Raw genomic sequence first — 20,870 nt, 5'->3', positions numbered from 1 at the left:
CAATGATAGGAGGTCAAAAAAACAGCAGTGAACTGAGTGACACATGGTACACATAGTAATCAGATTCGTTGGTACTGTAACTATACTCCCCTCGCCACAGAGCACTTACTGGGCGGTGTTTGCCGGTGGGCGAACCAATCTCCCAGACAGAGCTCTCCCTGTAAAAGTTTCCCTTTATAGCTTCCCTACTTCACTTCAGTAACTTTATTACAGTATAGCTGAGCAAGTTCTATTTCATATTGACCTAAGATTGCTTCAGTTGTCTCATTTCACCTTTTGTCTGGCCTGTGTTGGAGAAATGACCTTCCTCCAGACCGGCAGTCAATGGTGACCATGCTTCAGGGGAAGTTAGTTGTGGCGACAGACAAAGTTCCTTTCTTGGTACGTTTAATCAGATATTTTCAATTAGACTTCTATTTAAACCCATAATTGTCGTATAGATCGGAGGTCATCGAATAAAACAATAGCCTTGACTTCCTTTGTATAAAAGACACCCGTTTAATTGTTACCTTTATTACTGGCGCGTCTATATCAATTTCAGTACAAAGGCCTCTTGATTGATATACTTTCTGTAATTTCTGCATGAGTTGGATAGCAGTAACTCCCCCTACAAGTGAAACGAGCTGAGTTGTATTGTTGGCATAGCTAAATTTAACTTGTTCTGTCCATCATAGAAGATAGGATCTATTCCAGCATTATCAAACTGCTTGGATGCCTTTTCCTTACACAAGAGCAGAGTTCACTTTAAACCCCCTAAGGTCAATGTCCGTGCCCCCTTGGAAATCCATATAGCAAAATACAAAAATCCCTAGTTTAAGCTAGTGCAAAAAAAATATTGTATTGGATGCCTCTCAATCCATCGCATCCGCCTATGTCACACTTCCGTATCTGCGGTGAAAGGTGTTTGTCAGACCATGAGACATCTCACAAAATCGTCTATAGTGTCCAAACTGTTTGGCTCACAAACTGTCATGACCCCTCTATGGAAAGATGAGACACTCACGAACACTTACATGTCAGTTGTTTTGCTCTAGAAGAATCATCTGAAGGTTGCCCGATACCAGTTGAAAATAATTATGGAAGTATATATGGAGACTCTTTAGTGCCGAAAATAAGGGGTTAAATAAATGTTTAAAAAATAACAAATGTTTCCAGATCTTTCTTATATCTTATATCTCTCAAACTTCCTTTTGATTTTTTTGGGGGGGACTGTTGTACCATGTAGTGAATCTGTGATTCAATGCATTTGTATGGGCTACTAGCAGTAAGACCAAAAATACATTCTTATTAAATCATTTTAAAATATTTGTTTGGATACAAAAATTCAAAATAAAATAGAAAAATGATCCTTGATATGACCTTCTTAAAACAATTCCATATAGCTTAGTTGAACCCCTCCCCCGGATTAGATAGGGCTTAGACAACAACAACAAAAATAACAAAAAAGGGGGGGGGAAGATGAGTTAGCAATGTTGTGTTACACAATGTGGATGGGATGTGTAGCAGAGAGAAAGGGAGCTGCTGACCAGGGTTCGTTGCTTTAGTCTTTAAACTGAGTTGTGTTTGCAGAGCAACTAGCAGAGAAATAACACACCCCTGTCTGTCACTAGAGTGAGGAGACGTCCTGAAATTCAGACATCCTCTGCTGAAATGCCTGTCAAAATAGAACTACGTGGACACTGAGGACTCAGAGTACACGCACTGGGGATTAGATATATATATATTTTTTAAAATCTTAAATGGATTGTTTGATAAACACAAGTAGATTAGTAGTTTGTTAGTCTGCCAAGACCGCAGATAGAGGTTTTACATCAACGTTACGTTAGCAGGAATCAGATTATCATTAGAGGTCTGACGTCTCGCCAGCAGTTTTAGTCTGTTGTAAAGTCTAATGGGTAGAAGTGTGAAGTAATCACAGTAGTGAATGGGACCAGTGAACAAGATAATCTGTTCATTTCCAACATGGCCGGCCTATTGGTTTGTGAATCAAATGACTGGCTCATCATGCCATTAAACCGCTGAAATGCAGTCAAAATCTGTGGTAAATGTGATAAGCGCCCAGAATGCTTGCATTCTTCCTCCTAATTTCTCCACCAGTTCACAGCTCTCTTTATTGGACACATCCTTATGGGGATAGGACTTTTGGGACTGGGTATGGGGGCGTTGGTGAGAGAGTGGATTTTGGTCAATGAGCCTTAGTGTAGCAAGGTCGCCTTCCCCAGCTCCTCTCCTTTGAAGTGTGTAAGTGATCCCTTAGGGGGAGACTTGCAAAACCACTGCAGAGTACATTTTAAACAATAACTACCATCATATCATTCTTCAGCTAACAGGCCATTTGAGTATTGAATGGTATCCTACTGTAAGTTGTCCTTATTGTATTATTCTCCATACAAGAACATTGCATTGTTCTCAGTTTCTGTGTTGAGGGCTGTTGGTTTTGCATGTCTGAGGATTTAGCTGTAGAGGTAGCCTTGCGTGTCTCTTGGCCTCAAGAGTCATAGTATAATGAGCATCTCTGACAGCTCAGAAACGCTATATATATATATATATATATATATATATATATATATATGTGTGTGTGTGTATGTAAGCAAACTAAAAGTATCAAATAATTAATTTGGAATCAATACATTAATCAATACATTTTTTCATTCGTTCCTTGATAATTCAGAGTAGAAGTAGTGTTCGCACTTGGTACATTGAACCATCCTCTGCCCTCTTACGCTCTAACAGCACGTTTGATGCCTCTAAGCTCCGGTGAGTTTGTTTACAAATGACAGATCAATATGTTGTTATTATACTGTCTGTAGTTCAGATGTCAGCCCAGATAAGTTTCTCCTGAGAAGCACCTCTAGTATCCGTTGTTAACAGAGAGCTTTTCATCTGTTTAGTTTAATCAGACAGCGACGCTAACGTCTCAATGGTTCATTAGAAAGTTTACTAATACATGTTACCAGTGTCGATTTTAGCATGAACATTTTGGTGGGGCAAACTGACCAGTTTTTTTTAGATGCATGCAGGCTAAGCCACTACACAACAAAACACAACACTAAACAATACATGAATTGCACTATAACGGTGACAAACTGTGCCCACGAACTGTTAGGGCCTACATAAAGCTGTCCCAACAGCAAAGCTTTCTTTTCAGCACCATGGAGTGAATCCTTACCACTGCTAGACCTGGCTATCGGCGGAGCCTTGTTTGGCAGCGAAACAGTTCATTCAGCTTAATTTACTGCCTTTAAAAAAAACATAGCTGATATGGCTGACTCGCTTAAACAAATGTGGTTTCTACTGACAATTGAGATGTATAAACTATGGCATTAATTCATGACGAGTGGATAAGAGGCAATCCAAAATTTCGATTAAGACTTTAATGATCGAGCTAGGACGGACGTAGTCAATGTAACGATTTGTTCAGCACTTTTTAAATGTACAGCGACAGAATTCAGAACATGGGCCATTCTTAAGGTATTCCCTCTGTACACCAAGTCAGAACCATAGGATAAATAAAGGGGACAATAAGCAGACAATGAAAGCTCTCACAATATTCAATTCTTTTTCCCTAAAACAGGCTATAGGCTACATGTGCACCACCAAGTTAGAACAGTAGACTATATTATGAGGGAGAAAGTGACCAAATGATTAGGGTGAGGCACATGGGCTACTAACAGCTTACTACACAACATACACTTTAGCTACAGTATACATATCTCCCTGGCATATTACATAATTGATGCAGCAGCATGCAATACATTGTTGTACTCACCTTGTTGTGCTGTGTTTGCTTGAACAGGAAGGTTTCGCAGCGGTCCTTCTTGTGGGCTCTAGATAGAATCCCGAAATCCTGACTTGGAATTTCGAGTTGGATGACCATGTAAAAATATTTTCTGTATTTTCCCAGTTGGAGCTAGTTTTATCCGAGTTCCCAGTTGTCTTGAATGCGGCATAAGTCATTCTGGATTGACAGCATGGCCAATGTATTCAAACTTTTCTATCCCATGGCGTTACCCCTTTTTCGTGATATTCAATTGGTAGTTACGATCTTGCCTCATCGCTGCAGCTCCCCTACAGACTCGGCGAAGGTCGAGAGCCGCACTGCTTCTTGACACACTTGTTTGCTTAAAATGGAAGCCAGCCGCACCAATGTGTCAAAGGAAACACTGTCAAACTTGCTGCAGTCGCCCGGCCCGCCACAAGGAGTCACTAGAGCACGATGAGACAAAGACATCCCGGCCGGCCAAACCCTCCCCTAAACCGGACGACGCTGGGCCAATTGTGCACCACCTCATGCGTCTCCCGGTCACAGCCTGGGATCGAACCCGGGGCTGCAGTGCCGCCTTAGCAATCATTGTTGAATTTGTGATTTCCAACTTGTTGTGTAATGTTTATGTCCAATGGTCTATGAGCACCGATACAATTTATCTATAATTTCTCTTCATATGACAATGATTGAAAAGGATTTGAAAGTATGATGTTGACATGATCAGTCCAATCAAAGCTACGGTAGATATAACGTGGTTTGGCGTAATTTTATCTGTTGCCAATGACCTTAAACCTTCTTGGATGGGCACTAAGTATATGGCAGCACCCAAGGGGCTTGAATGGTCGAGCTCTACCTGTAGATTTTGTGGTGACGTAGTGTCCCCATGGGTGACAGAATGTGCCAATCACGGCGCAACTAGAGAACATTACCAACTCCTACTCTCCGTATTTTCCGCTGGCTGACCACCCACAACAGAAAGCACTGAGCTAGGCTGAAACACCTTCCTTTTGGAGCTGCCTTACTCAAGAAAGCAAATAAGAGACCATGTTTATATGCGGCTTTATTAACTCAATGATTTTTTTTTTTTTTTTTTTTTACATTGTTTGCAAACTTATATGTGACACATATTAATAACATGCATAATAACATGCATATTAATAACATGGGCTCTCTGCCCCACCTGCCCTGAATGATGTGACGCCACTGCATGTGATGTAATGATAACAATGTGGTATATGTCAGCACAGAATTGTTGGGAATATAGAGTAGCCTGTTTGACGATGTGTTGTCATATACAGTATATTTATAACATGATTCAGTTAATGTGTGAACATTTAAATCTTCCCATGACATCGACAGAGGAAGAATACACAGCATCAGCTGATCAGTGACTTTGAGCGTGAACACTTGCTCTATAGAGATTGGTCCTAATATGAGGACAAACTTAAGCTTTTTCTGGGTTCTGCCCTTCAGGGCCATGCACAGACCTTTCAGTGGTAAGGTGCTCAAAATGCTAGCTAAAGTTACAGAGTAACCACTGGGCTTAATTTTTTAAACATAGAACAATATGTAGATAACTGGTAGAACTACTAAAATAACAAATATAATATATTCTATTCTATATTACATTTCTTTTTATATATCTTAAATGTTCCTTATTCAAAACCATATCTGAGACTGAGAGCATACAACATAATTGTACAATTACATCTAAACTGTTTTAAAATGAATTTGATGCTTCATTTGCTCATCTATTGCCTAAGTATTGGGTCAAATGAAATGTATTAAACCTATGATTTATTGTTCATTACAGCTATATCATTTAACATATTATATTCATAATTTAGTTCCAAAATGACATAAAATAACACTTTGAAGCTCATTTCTGAGGCTTCTGTATTGCAATAGTCTCTCCAATGGATCTTACACAGCATGCCACGACTCCCAGGGTGCAGTGCTCCGCCCAAGGCTGCAGGGTTGGCTGGTTACTGTTAGCAAGCCCTTACAAACGGGAAGATAATTATATAGTTGCTAGTAGAATAACGTTACAATGCAAATGTCATGTGTAAAATAGTTTTTATGTCGTTTTGGTAAAATAAACCTCCCTTGCACTGCACTGCTTTGTAAAACCTTTTGCATAGTTGTTTTGGCGGGCTGGCCCCCCAGGAGAGCCGGACAATGGTGACCCTGGCTATGACCCCACTCCATGCGATTGTCTCAGGGGGAGTTGGGCTATGCAAGAAACACATTTGCATTACATATTTGTGTGTAACAGGACAAATATAAGCACCCTCAAAAGTATTATTATTATTATCATTATTATTATTGTTATCATCATCTACTCTGTAAGCAAAGTATTCCCATAGTTCCCTTCTGGAGCCAGTTTTGTCAACATGTTGCTGGTGTGGAGGTATGATGTTTTCATTAGAAGCCATGTTGTCTGCATTTTCTCTCTTCTCTCGCTTGCTTCTCAAAAGTGGCTTGCACTGTAGCTGCATGAGCAAGCGCAAGTAGCCTGGCTAGCTTACTACTGCCCCCTTGAGAAGACAAGTAGCCTGGCTAGCTTACTACTGCCCCCTTGAGAAGACAAGTAGCCTGGCTAGCTTACTACTGCCCCCTTGAGAAGACAAGTAGCCTGGCTAGCTTACTACTGCCCCCTTGAGAAGACAAGTAGCCTGGCTAGCTTACTACTGCCCCCTTGAGAAGACAAGTAGCCTGGCTAGCTTACTACTGCCCCCTTGAGAAGACAAGTAGCCTGGCTGGCTTACTACTGCCCACTTGAGAAGACAAGTAGCCTGGCTAGCTTACTACTGCCCCCTTGAGAAGACAAGTAGCCTGGCTAGCTTACTACTGCCCCCTTGAGAAGACAAGTAGCCTGGCTAGCTTACTACTGCCCCCTTGAGAAGACAAGTAGCCTGGCTAGCTTACTACTGCCCCCTTGAGAAGACAAGTAGCCTGGCTAGCTTACTACTGCCCCCTTGAGAAGACAAGTAGCCTGGCTAGCTTACTACTGCCCCCTTGAGAAGACAAGTAGCCTGGCTAGCTTACTACTGCCCCCTTGAGAAGACAAGTAGCCTGGCTGGCTTACTACTGCCCCGCTGAGAAGATTCAGACATATTACTAGACGCGATCCTCTCAATCCTGATATGATGTGAGACACATTTAACAGAAGTACCGAAAGTAACATTGTCAAAAAAGTACCGAAAGTAACATTGCATTGTAACGATGTTCAAATATTTTTGATGTTCACATTTTTTGGTGATAAACTTGCAGGTGCAGTGTGACACACTTGGTACTGAAGTTCATTTATATTACTTTACAGTATTGTCTTATTTAATAACATACCCTATTGCAATTGTGGAGAAAAAAGTTTCACTCAAATTAATTCTTATAATAGTCTACAGAGGCCGATAAACCAGGACAAGCGTTGTTATGTGTAGGGGATTTGCATAAAGGTTGCTGTTCTTCAGCATTTCTGTGTAGCGTTTGATATAGAGGTCGAAATGTGTGCAGTACTTTATGGGCATACGTATAAAGTGTGGAAAAGGGAAGCTTTGTGCAAATAAAAAAATAAAAAATGATAATCTGCCATGAAAATGCAACGCTAGAAGATTTGAATAGCAATGGAGATGGTGCCATAGATGCATGTGTTTCCTTGTTTTGTCAGGGCGAGAGAGTGAGAGTGATAGAGGGAGGGAGGGAGGGAGGGAGGGAGGGAGGGAGGGAGGGAGGGAGGGAGGGAGGGAGGGAGGGAGGGAGGGAGGGAGGGAGGGAGGGAGGGAGGGAGGGAGGGAGGGCTCCCAGACATCTCGTTGTGTCTGTTGTCTCTACCGACAGGATCAGGCTGCTTTGCGCTCCTGATCGTTTTCAGAACCGCCCCAAGTCAGACTGCAGAAAATTGAACATTTTGATGTCAAGCAGTTTCAATTATTATGATGTGGCTATAGTTTTCAGTCAAGCCAAAAGAACTGTGTATGTGCGCTCACGTGTGTTTCTGTTAGATTTGAAACTACCCTTTTTTGGTTGGAAGTCACCATTTGCGGGGTTTCTCACGTTTCATTAGTCTGCGTGGACATGGTTTGTATCTTATTTACATTTTCAATGCGTTATAGTTTTAGTTACACAGTATGTCTAGACCAATCTTCATGAAATAAGATACTTGAAAAGTATTATTACATGCATTATAAGATAATAGATAGTCATTACACTCCCTGCTGTCGTGTGCACATATATCCCGTGCTCTTGAAATATGATGCATCCACTGTGCTTAATATAAGAAAATACTGTGTAATGATTTATAATTACTACAATTAAATGTCAAAAATTACAACATGTTATTGGTATTGATAGATGACCATCCAGGTGGTGAAAGGCCTTTCTTTCTCTAATAATGTAATTGGGGAAAAGAGATGCTGGAACTGAGAGAAAGAGAGAGAGAGAAAGAGAGATTTTCTCAATTATAATTCAATCCTAAATATTTTTCTAGTACCGTGTCTGAGTTTGATTAATTTGTCCAGCCTCCAACGGATGTTAAAGGTCAACTATGCATCGTTGTGTCTAGAAAAGAGAGCAGAAAAGTTAAATTCTCTTAAATGATCAAAGTATATTTTGTGTAATCCAATTAAATCGCAGACAATAAAGCTTTGTTTGGTAGAAGAAAGAATGACACTGGTAGAATAGATATGAACAAAGTGATCCGATTTTTCCTAAAGCGCTGTGTTAACATTTTCCTGAGCCATCCATCAAACACAAACAGCTGAAATGAAGCAGCTGTACCTGTTGGCAGCCTATGTCTTAATAAAAGTGGTTCGATACAAGTTGGGTACAACTGTATATTTGGAGACTTGGAGACCTGTTTGTATTTACTGTATTTACAGGCCCCCATGTGCTGCTGGGTAAATGCCACAGTGAGACACTCGTCTCTACTCGCGTTCCCTCTAGGATATATTGCCGCAGGTAAGAGTGCCTGCGCTTCCAGGAAAAAGAAAAGGGAAGAGGCACATTGTATCACTGAAGGAGCGGGCTGCTTTGAAAGGGAAGAATCTGTGTTTACTAGATTGAAAAGATTACAGCTCTGTCACAGCGGGCTGTGTCTGTGCCGTGTGTTCTCTGAGAAAAGCATCAAATTAATATTACTGTGAGTACAAAGAGTGGCCTTGTCACAGCAAATGTACTGTTTGACTGACAGGCCAACTACGTCAAAGATAAGTGCATCATAGATTTACAATCATATCCTGCATGAATTGCCTTGGAATCGTCTGGAATCTGTTGCCTAGCTTCCTTAGTCAGTGCGAAACTTACAACAATTAACCACAATACTATGATGTTGACTGCTCTCTGACCATATTCAAAGGTAATTACTTGATTAATTGTGCTTTGAATATTTAGTTTGATTACCATACAATGGAGGTAAATTGTTATGATGCCCTAGCCAGAATAGATTCCGACCCTACGCTTGCTTAAAGATCCACTGGGGTCAAACAGGCTTCCTGTTTAGATTAAGACACCGTGAAGCCAGTGCTAGATATGGCTCAGAAAACGTACCTCAATCCAGGGATGTGTTGTACCCTTCTGCTACCTAGCATGAGGACGAAAAGGGCAGTTTCTCTGAAAAACTAGGAGTCGTTCTATCTTCTCAGTGTAACAGTTGGGATAATGGGACAATTCTGAGTACAACACAATTTCTCATCGCTGGATTGAAGTACGTTTTCTGATCCATATCTCGCGCCGGCTCCGCAGTGTCTTAATCTCAACAGGAAGCCTGGTCCGCAAGTGTAAGGTTGGAATCTATTCTGGCTACTGATGCCCAGCATCAGTGACAGACAAAACACACTGCAAAGCTGCATCAAATTCATTGACAGTCTAGTCTGGCTGAGAAATGGATGGGCAGAAACAGTGAAAAAGACAGTGACTGAGGAAGGCATATCTTTACTAAATGAGGGGTTAAATGGCGCCCTGCGGTCTATAGATTCATCGGAATTACTGCCACATGGACCTCTAAATTGAGTTTAAATGGTCAACTTGATATGTGAGATGAATGGGCTTCAGTTGCCATGCCGATTCCCTCTACATATTGCATTGGAATATTCTCTCCCCCTCGAAATATCTTGAGTGAATTTTAATTTGAATATGAGCTTGTTTTTACTGGTAAATGTAATTGTCTGTCGACAGTATTTGCACGCTTGTCATATCCAGTGGTCTGTGTGTGCGATATAAAAAGAAAAAGCTCTCATAATTATGTTTACATCCACAGATGAAAATCCCAGGGCTGTAATGATCAGTAATTATACACATTTTTCAGCAGGTCTACTGGCTCAGCTGTGGCTATTGTGTGCTGTGGAGTGCAGAGTGTGTGCAGATTAATTATGACATTGTACACGACTAAATGTACCAGTCTGCTTCAGCCCTGCAAAACACTTCCAGTGCATAATCACGCTCAAGTCTGACTTTAAAGAGCTCATTACAGTTCATTTTCTAAAAGGCGGCTTATTAAACACAGTTACCTAATAAGCATCTTTGGTGGTGCAAATTGCTGGAAATGGTAATGAGTCTGATTAGGCCACGTTTCAATTACGACAGCTAGCTACCTCAAACCTCCCCCACCCCAAAAGAGAGTCCAGCTTTCTATGCTTGGGAATCCTCCTAAAAGGCATTGCCCTCTCTCTCTCGCTCTTCTTTCCCTCCCTCTCTCTCACACACACGCACGTGCGCACGCACGCACACACGCACGCACGCACACACACACACACAGGCACACACACACACACACATACACACACATACACACACACACACACACAGAGAAAAAGGAAAAGAAAAACGCTCTGCCACCTCTGTGCTTCCTTTCAGCAGCCCAGTAATGAATAGAGAATTGTGCAAGCGGTGGTCCAATTTACGCACTGGGAAATTGGATGGACAGAGCAGAGGCCCAGTTCTGTTTGCTTAAAAATGGCCAAGGCAACCAAGATTAATAGTTCCCAAAAAGGTCAGTGTCTCTGTTTCATTGGAGATGATCGCAGTAGCAGAAATTAAACACCATACAATATCTAGTCAAAGGGTTTTGTACTTCAGCATGTCATTTTTATACATTACGAGTGCCATTTTGAACAAAAACAAAGAAATATGTAACTGACCAATGACATGTATCCCATAGATTTGGAGGATGCTGTTTTGCATTTGACCAACAGAGGAGACTGCTAAGTTAAACAAAGAGCTTTTTGTGAATTGCTAATCAGAGGAATTTTAGCTTACGCCCTCAGGCTGTCTGAAAACATTCCACTAATGGAACAGTCAGTAATTATACCAGTTGCAAGACAGAAAGGAAGCTGTGGATATTATTGTATTTCTATGCAGACGGGATCATGTGAATCATAGGTCTATGGGCTAACACAAGACCTAGAAAATGTTGGCATTGTTGCCTGATTTGGTTTGAAATGGTTTGTGTGGTGTGTGTGTGCGCAACACACTCTTAATTTACTGATGTAAATGAGTAAATGTTTAACCTAAAGGTGCTCCCTTAAAAATCCGTATTAGACGTTAGGAGTTAAGTGTTAGGAGCAGTTTTCCTTGATATTTTTATTGACGTATGGAGACGCTTTAAATCAACACAGTTGTCCATGCTAGTGTCATCCATGAAGTGTGTAATCACATTTCATGTAGTTACTGGGTCAGATTGACATCATTCAAGTGTCCTCACATTAGAGGTCGACCGATTATGATTTTTTGACGCCGACACCAATAACAATTATTGGAGGACCAAAAAAAGCCGATACCGATTAATCGGACGATTTTTAAAAATGTATTTGTAATAATGACAATTACAACAATACTGAATGAACACTTATTTTAACTTAATATAATACGTCAATAAAATCAATTTAGCCTCAAATAAATAATGAAACATGTTCAATTTGGTTTAAATAATGCAAAAACAAAGTGTTGGAGAAGAAAGTAAAAGTACAATATGTGCCATGTAAGAAAGCTAACGTTTAAGGTCCTTGCTCAGAACATGAGAACATAGGAAAGCTGGTGGGTCCTTTTAACATGAGTCTTCAATATTCCCAGGTAAGAAGTTTTAGGTTCGAGTTATTATAGGAATTATAGGACTATTTCTCTCTATACCATTTGTATTTCATTAACCTTTGACTATTGGATGTTCTTATAGGCACTTTAGTATTGCCAGTGTAACAGTATAGCTTCCCCCCCTCTCCTCGCTTCTACCTGTGCTCGAAGCAGCGTAACCCATGCAGAACAAGGGGAACAACCACTCCAAGTCTCAGAGCGAGTGACGTTTGAAACGCTATTAGCGCGCACCCTGCTAACTAGCTAGCCATTTCACATCGGTTACACCAGCCTAATTTTGGGAGTTGATAGGCTTGAAGTCATAAACAGCTGCTGGCAAATGCACGAAAGTGCTGTTTGAATGAATGCTTACGAGCCTGCTGGTGCCTACCATCGCTCAGTCAAACTGCTCTATCAAATCATAGACTTAGTTATAACATGATAACACACATAAATCCAAGCCTTAGGTCATTAATATGGTCTCCAAAACAAGACATTTATTCTTTCAGTGAAATACGGAACCGTTCCGTATTTTATCTAAGAGGTGGCATCCAAATATTTATCTAAATATTGCTGTTACATTGCACAATCTTCAATGTTATGTCATAATTACGTAACATTCTGGCTAATTAGGCGGCCCAAACTGTTGCATATACACTGACTCTGCGTGCAATGAACGCAAGAGAAGTGACACAACTTCACCTGGTTAATATTGCCTGCTAACCTGGATTTCTTTTAGTTAAATATGCAGGTTTAAAAATATATACTTCTGTGTATTGATTTTAAGAAAGGCATTGATGTTTATGGTTAGGTACACATTGGAGCAACGATACGCACCACATCGATTATATGCAACGCAGAACACGCTAGATAAACTAGTAATATCATCAACCATGTGTAGTTAACTAGTGATTATGATTGATTGATTGATTGTTTTTTATAAGATACGTTTAATGCTAGCTAGCAACTTACCTTGGCTTACTGCATTCGCCTAACAGGCAGGCTCCTAGTGGAGTGCAATGAGAGGCAGGTGGTTAGAGCGTTGGACTAGTTAACTGTAAGGTTGCAAGATTGAATCCCTTAGCTGACAAGGTAAAAATCTGTCGTTCTGCCCCTGAACAAGGCAGTTCACCCACCGTTCCTAGGCCGTCATTGAAAATAGGAATGCGTTCTTAACTGACATGCCTAGTTAAATAAAGATTAAATAAAGGTGTAAAGGTGTATTTTTTTTAAATCGGTCAAATCGGTGTCAAAAAATGCCGATTTCCGATTGTTACGAAAACTTGAAATTGGCCCTAATTAATCGGCCATTACGATTAATCGGTCGACCTTTACCTCACGTCTTGACTGAAAGCCATGGCTAGGCTAGGCAAGGACATAGTCTATTATGTGGGGGGGAAACAGCATTTTGTTTATAGTTTGTCAAACACCTTTCGAAGTGAAGCGGTATGCCCCTTTCTACAGAGCGAGGGATGGCTCTCCGTGTTAGCCCTCATCCACAGTTCAGTGGGTTTTCACTGACTTGCTGTATTTAAAACATTTTCTATTCTTGCTGGCTTTCCATTTCATTCATGGCCAACGTGCAGTCAAAAATGTGATTTTCCTGTGTTTTATATACACCCCGCCTGTCAGACCACTCCAAGGCAGTCCTAGCAAAATGCATGCTTGAGAAATTGCTCTTTGCTAAGCATTTTTGTTTCTGTTTCTTTTTGACCGTTTTAATTCAAATCAATCCCAGTAAGGTACTTAATTATCACGCAGAAATTGATTTGATATTGAGATGTGTAAGTACACTTTGCGAGAAGCACCTCTCGGATTGTCTAAAGTGGCACTTTGTGCAGAGAGGATTTCAAAGGAGAAAGTATCTTTCTGCACTATGTATAATGGTGACACTGAAAATGATTTCTGTTGAATGTGAGGGACAACAATTGTAGAAGACGGTCTCTGGTGACCAAATATGTTTTCTATCCAATCTCTTTGCTTATGCAAATCTAGAAATTGATGTTGTCAGATAATGTGCACAGATCATGTAAAAAAGTTTTTTTTAAAAAGCCATTAAAATGAGAGGCAGAATATTTAGTTTGAGGCTCTTATACACTTGAATGTGTTGTTGCAGAAAAAAATGTACCATTTGAAATATCGTACTTTTTTGTATTGCTATGCACCACCCACGTGCATCAAGAGGACTTTACTAAGAGGACTAATGACCTAAATCATAAAGGTTGAGTAATGCTAGAAATATGAAAGGTCTAAGAGTACAGTAATCGGTGAAAGTAACTTTCTCAATTCCCAAGACAACCACAAGCAGTCCCCTAGAACACCTACAGCACTGTATGTAGCCTATTCCTCATAATCGGCTGATCATTTTTTTATCATCCCTATTATTTAATGCTAAGTATTTTCATATTGCCTCTTCAAGTACACTGTTACTTGGATATGTCTGTCTGTGTGTTCTCCTTTGTTTGAAGTGGTACAGACTTGTCTCCCTTGCTCTATAGATTGTATTTACTGTGGATAGACTTGCTGCTAGCTACGGTATATTATAGCTGCTGTGAGTGACTGGGCTCTTTGCCATGGGCTTTTCTTAACCATTAGCTTGGAAAGGCTGACAGCCGCGTGAGCCGTACTGTAGCGTGGATCTCTTTGACTAAAACCTTGTAAATTAACACAATTAGCTCAGCAGCATCCTGCTAATTAGCTCCTGGTGCCTGGTTTGGCGGCTGAGCAAGCGGCTGGAAGGGAGTCATGAGGGAAACCACATGCTTCTCTGTTACTAGACAAACACTACGCTGTAATCCGCCGCTTGATGCTCTCTGTTTGTTTCTTAAAGACTTGGATGGGGACTTAAGCTACTGGGCGATGTCATATTGTGCTGCTGCACGTGTGGCTGGCTGAGGCAGACCAATAAAGCAGGAATGGATGGTTTTGCGGTGTGATTCAGTGTATACCAATAGATATTTAAGTCAGATTGACTTTGATAAGGACTGTGTGTGTGTGTGTGTGTGTGTGTGTGTGTGTGTGTGTGTGTGTGTGTGTGTGTGTGTGTGTGTGTGTGTGTGTGTGTGTGTGTGTGTGTGTGTGTGTGTGTGTGTGTGCGTGCGTGCGTGTGCGCGTCATGTCGATGTTTGTTTTAACACTGTAGACACAGCGGTCTGTTTCTTTCTTGAGTATATCTTTCTTTGATAATCCCATGCTGTGTCTAAGATGACAGTTTATGTAATGACTTGTGTTTGTAGATGGAGTTTAGGATTAAACTTGATCATGCCTTTTGAGCCCTGGAGGCAGTGAAATAAAGTCTGGGAAGAGAGAAAGACAAGTGAGGCATGTTTTTTCCCTCTCACTCTGTAGACTGGGACGCAGTAGCCAGACACAGGGCCGTTGTAATTCATGCTGGGCAGTGGGGTTTGTGTGATGGAAGCAACAGAGCGCTGCCTGAGAGATTGCTTTGCTGCACTCCTCGAAGCAGATTTGAAACTGTCTCGGAATGCCTTACATGAGAGTTGGATTATAGACTGACCTGCACTGTCTATGACATTCTGTTCTGTGCAGGGTGCATTATACTTTGCTAACCAGGTGTTGCGTCCCAAATCCACACACTGCCCATGATGTAACTGGTCAGCAGAGCCTGTTTTGCAGTAGAGGATGTTAGTTGTATGAAGGTATTGGAAATTGGGAGAAAAACAATTAAACAAAGTAATTTGTCAGTTCATTGCCACAAAGACAACTTTTCCACCATGTTAAATGTTCAAACTTTTTTTCTAGACACAAAATGCTGTCAACTACTTGAGAAAACTGAGAATAATTAGCAACTGCTATCTGATAGTCATTTTGACCCATCTCTCTCTTTTTGTCGGGTGTTTAGGCCTAAAGATGCAGTGGACCCCAGAGCATGCGCAGTGGGCCGAGCAGCACTTTGACATCTCCTCCACCACCCGCTCCCCTGCACACAAAGTAGAGGCCTACCGGGGGCACCTGCAGCGCACCTACCAGTATGCTTGGGCAAACGACGACATCTCTGCACTCACCGCCTCCAACCTGCTGAAGAAATACGCAGAGAAGTACTCTGGGATTTTAGAGAGTCCGAGTGAAAGAGCGGTGCTCTGCTCGTATTCCGATGGCACTCCTGGACTCCTCAACGGACGTAAGTCAGAGACTGAGTCCTGGCAGGAGGGGATTTACTCAATGAACTGCGGTCCAGATGTTATATCTGTGAACAAAGCTGGAATGACAGCTGCCCTTCCCCCTGCAGACGTGTCGGCCAGCATAGGTAGCAGCCCAGGGGTGGCCAGCAGCCTGAACGAGCCCAGCTATTCCAGAAGTAACTGTGGGAGTCACACGACCACCAGTCTACACTCGGGTCTGTCCTCTCAGGAATATGCTACAGGCTACAATGGCTCCTACCTGCACTCTAGTTACAGCGGGCAGACCAACCCAGGCCTCCCCTCTCAACACCCTTCTCCTATGCACAGTGCTGGTCTCATACAACCCCCTCTTCCACCACCTCCCACTACTCTAGTGCCCAGCTACAACGTGGGGTCTCCCAACATCTCCAACTACAATTATCCTCCGGCTGGGTATCCCTCACAGACAGTTGTTGCCCCTGGCTATAGCCCTGGGGGAGGCCCACCGCCCTCTTCCTATCTGCCATCCAGGATTGCAGCTCCCACACCGCTACCCCCCTCTACACTCTCTGGCTATACCTACCAGTCCCATAACCATGCACCAATTGCGCCAACACCTTTGAATGGCAGCTCAGCCAACTCATTGAAAAGAAAAGCTTTCTACATGACGGGGCATGGAGATATGGACTCCTGCTATAGTAATTTCAACTACAATCAACAGCGCTCCTCACAAAGCCCTATGTACAGAATACCAGACAACAGCATCTCAGACTCAAGCAGAGGGAATGGATTTGACAGGAATGCTGATGTGTCATCTTTAGCGTTTAAGCCGACAAAGCAGGCAATATCCTCAGATCAGCAGAGAAAATTTAGCAGTCAGTCTGGCCGAGCACTTACCCCTCCCTCCTATGGATCAACCAAAAGCTCTGTGGGAAGCCTGAGATCAGGTGAGTCCTTTGGAGAATTTGGATCCCCTATCACGGGTGAGCAAAGTGAAGAGCACCTCTCCCATTCCATTGCAGGGTCGGACATTGGCAGAGCTACCTCATCCAGGCACGTTGCAGAGGAGCAGCTGAAGAACAGTGATGCCAGCGTGGTGGAGTTGGTCACCACAGAGATCCTTCAGCCCGGTCCCCCAGTGGACTGGAGTGACATAGCTGGTCTGGAGCTGGCCAAAGCAGCCATCAAAGAAGAGATTCTGTGGCCCATTTTGAGGCCAGACATGTTCAGTGGACTTGCCACATTACCTCGGAGCCTCCTTCTCTTCGGACCTCAGGGAACAGGCAGAACACTGCTGGGCCGCTGCATGGCCAGCCAGCTGGGGGCAGCTTTCCTGCAGCTGAGTGGCTCAGCCCTGGTGACCAAGTGGCTGGGGGAGGGCGAGAAGATTGTCCAGGCCTCCTTCCTGTTGGCCCGGTGTCGCCAGCCCTCAGTTGTGTTCATCAGTGAGGTGGACATGCTTCTATCGGCCCATCTCAGCGAGGAGAGCCCTGTGAACGTGATCCAGAGCGAGCTCCTCATGCAGCTGGACAGTGTGCTGACCACAGCCGAGGACCATGTCCTAGTGGTCTGCTCCACCAGTAAGCCTGAGGAGATCCAAGATTCCCTGAGGAGGTACTTCACCAAACGGCTCCTCATCCCCCTACCTGACAGCACAGCTCGGCGCCAGATAATTAACCAACTACTCTCACAGCACAACTATTGCCTCAGTGACAAAGAGGTGTCACTGCTGGTCGAGCGGATGGAAGGCTTTTCAGGACTGGACGTGGCCCAGCTGTGCCAGGAGGCAGTGGTAGGACAGCTCCATGGCATCCCAGCTTCTGACCTCTCAGCCATCCATCCCAGCCAGATGAGACCAGTCTCCTACCAAGACTTTGAAAATGGATTTAGCAAATTCCAGCCCAGTACATCACAAAAAGAACTGGATACATACACCGAATGGAATAAAATGTTTGGTCGTAGTCAATGAAGCTGAGGTATTAGAACATGTGGGTAGGAAACCCCTTTAGGTGTTTACCATTTAGAATTCTCTCCTCAGTAAACTAGGAAAGGGGAAATGACAGATAGTGGTGACCTTAACACCTGCAGTTCAGTAAAGGCATAAGGATAGGCCTGAGGGAAGCAAAGGCACACTTTAGACAACAGCTGGCAATCTGCACACAACACAGAGAAACTTTATTTTGACACTTGAAACCACTGAGGCCAAGCATCACCTCCCAAGGTACAAGTGGGTATATTTTTCATCACACTTTAGTCATTGAGCAGACACTCTTGTCCAGTGACGTACATTTTTGTACTGGTCCCCTATGGGATTTGAACCCACAACGCTGATGTTGCAAATGCCATGCTTTACCAACTGAGCCACACGGGACCTAGAGACTATAGGGTAGAGTGTAACAGAATGGAACCTCTGTGTGTGTATATATCATTCTGCTGTTCTGGAGATTTAGTTTCTATCAAGTGCCTGAAGTGGTGCTCTTTTATTTTGTGTTATTATTTTCTTCGCCTCACAATCTACTTTGGTGGCATGTGCTAATATAAAAAGCTTTAATATGAGACAAAAAAAGTTTTTTTTAAAGCTTTTTTCCATTGAAACACTATTCCTCAACTGTGTCTGCTTTGCGGTCTCTGATCAGGAGAAAGTGTGTGGTATTGTTAATCTGAACTCTAATTTATAGACATCATTTCTTTTGATGTTCTCTTTTTTGAAAACTCAGGAAAGTGATTGTGATATGTGCAGTACCTCTAAAGATTTAGTCAAAGCACGACATACTGCTAAGAGCATTTGGCTTGCTTTTGAATTTACATTATCTAAAAGGAGGGTTAAGGTACCTCAATAGGCAAAGAATTGACAAGAGTATGACTTTGAATGTACCAGAGGAATTCTGGAGTATTTGGAAGACAAAAGGAGGAGTATTGTGCTTTTCTTTGCGATTTTCTAAGCGAAGAATCCCATTGTGAATATACTGTAGTTGTATTTGATATGTGGCAAGGATGAAGGAATAATGTTTCTTAAAATTCTATCAACTATAACACATTCGACTGGCCTTGATCCAGAGGACATGAACACATTTGAGTTTTTTTGTTAAACTTCGTCTGTCGGAGAAAGCATAACATATGTATTCGTCAAACATTATCAGCAGCTTAATTTTGTATCTCATCTGCAGATAAAACTGCCAGGCCTCTTGTGGCAGAATAATGGCAAGATACATTTGCTGAAGACAAGCATCATGGGGTTGAAACAGACAGCTTCCCAAGGTATTTAATTCCATTCCGCTGTTGTTTTATCATGAATAAAACCTAAGAATTATGTATGCCATAAGTTATTTTTCTACCTCAGTTGATTAGTTTACCCTGAAAGCAAAATCTAAGGGAATGGATAGATGACAGAGCCTATTTCGCTTATTATACTATGAAGCCTGTTGAGGGAACAAAAAAAGCTGCCTATCTGTCAACAAAATCTGCTTGAGTTAGTGTTACACATTCAGTGTACTCCCCATTCATAGACACCTATGTTATGGAGTATTACTTTCTCAGAGCACGTTGGTCTTGAAAAAAGGGGTCTGTGCCCATTAGCCCTGTCTTTGAGCCATTCTTCAAGTGTCATTTCTTACAGCTAGGCTTTAAAAAAATTATTATTAACTATCAGTGTTTAGTAATATGCCAGAACAGAGGCAATGGCGACACAGAGGTCTGACAACTGCGTGAAAGAGCCTTGAATCGAATGTATTTTTTATTTTTTTTGTTGTTGACTAAAGCAGTATGAAAACTGTTGCAAGGCACTAGTACAGTGGAAGGGATGTCACCAGATACTGTACCGCTGAACGTGTCACTAGTACAGTGGAAGGGATGTCACCAGATACTGTACCGCTGAACGTGTCACTAGTACTGTGGAAGGGATGTCACCAGATACAGTACCGCTGAACGTGTCACTAGTACTGTGGAAGGGATGTCACCAGATACTGTACCGCTGAACGTGTCACTAGTACTGTGGAAGGGATGTCACCAGATACAGTACTGCTGAACGTGTCACTAGTACAGTGGAAGGGATGTCACCAGATACTGTACCGCTGAACGTGTCACTAGTACAGTGGAAGGGATGTCACCAGATACTGTACCGCTGAACGTGTCACTAGTACTGTGGAAGGGATGTCACCAGATACAGTACTGCTGAACGTGTCACTAGTACAGTGGAAGGGATGTCACCAGATACTGTACCGCTGAACGTGTCACTAGTACAGTGGAAGGGATGTCACCAGATACTGTACCGCTGAACGTGTCACTAGTACAGTGGAAGGGATGTCACCAGATACTGTACCGCTGAACGTGTCACTAGTACTGTGGAAGGGATGTCACCAGATACAGTACTGCTGAACGTGTCACTAGTACAGTGGAAGGGATGTCACCAGATACAGTACTGCTGAACGTGTCACTAGTACTGTGGAAGGGATGTCACCAGATACTGTACCGCTGAACGTGTCACTAGTACAGTGGAAAGGATGTCACCAGATACTGTACCGCTGAACGTGTCACTAGTACAGTGGAAGGGATGTCACCAGATACAGTACCGCTGAACGTGTCACTAGTACTGTGGAAGGGATGTCACCAGATACTGTACCGCTGAACGTGTCACTAGTACAGTGGAAGGGATGTCACCAGATACAGTACCGCTGAACGTGTCACTAGTACAGTGGAAGGGATGTCACCAGATACAGTACCGTTGAAAGTGTCACTAGTACAGTGGAAGGGATGTCACCAGATACTGTACCGCTGAACGAGTCACTAGTACAGTGGAAGGGATGTCACCAGATACTGTACCGCTGAACGTGTCACTAGTACAGTGGAAGGGATGTCACCAGATACAGTACCGCTGAACGTGTCACTAGTACAGTGGAAGGGATGTCACCAGATACAGTACCGCT

At 42.5% G+C, this 20,870-nt stretch overlaps 1 protein-coding gene across 1 annotated transcript; it reads left to right on the top strand.

Annotated features, from left to right (window-relative positions):
- The first annotated feature begins 15,658 nt into the window (after nt 1–15,658).
- On the top strand, nt 15,659–20,344 carry LOC112224914 (fidgetin-like). The gene has a single exon (XM_024388513.2). The coding sequence runs from the start codon at nt 15,698–15,700 to the stop codon at nt 17,915–17,917; it is 2,220 nt and encodes a 739-aa protein (XP_024244281.1). The 5' UTR covers nt 15,659–15,697; the 3' UTR covers nt 17,918–20,344.
- The last annotated feature ends 526 nt before the right edge of the window (nt 20,345–20,870 follow it).

Source organism: Oncorhynchus tshawytscha, linkage group LG26, assembly GCF_018296145.1.
Source record: "Oncorhynchus tshawytscha isolate Ot180627B linkage group LG26, Otsh_v2.0, whole genome shotgun sequence".
Classification (NCBI taxonomy): Eukaryota; Metazoa; Chordata; class Actinopteri; order Salmoniformes; family Salmonidae; genus Oncorhynchus; species Oncorhynchus tshawytscha.
The sequence above is the reverse complement of the archived record's forward strand: the minus strand, read 5'-3'. Positions and strand labels throughout refer to the sequence as shown.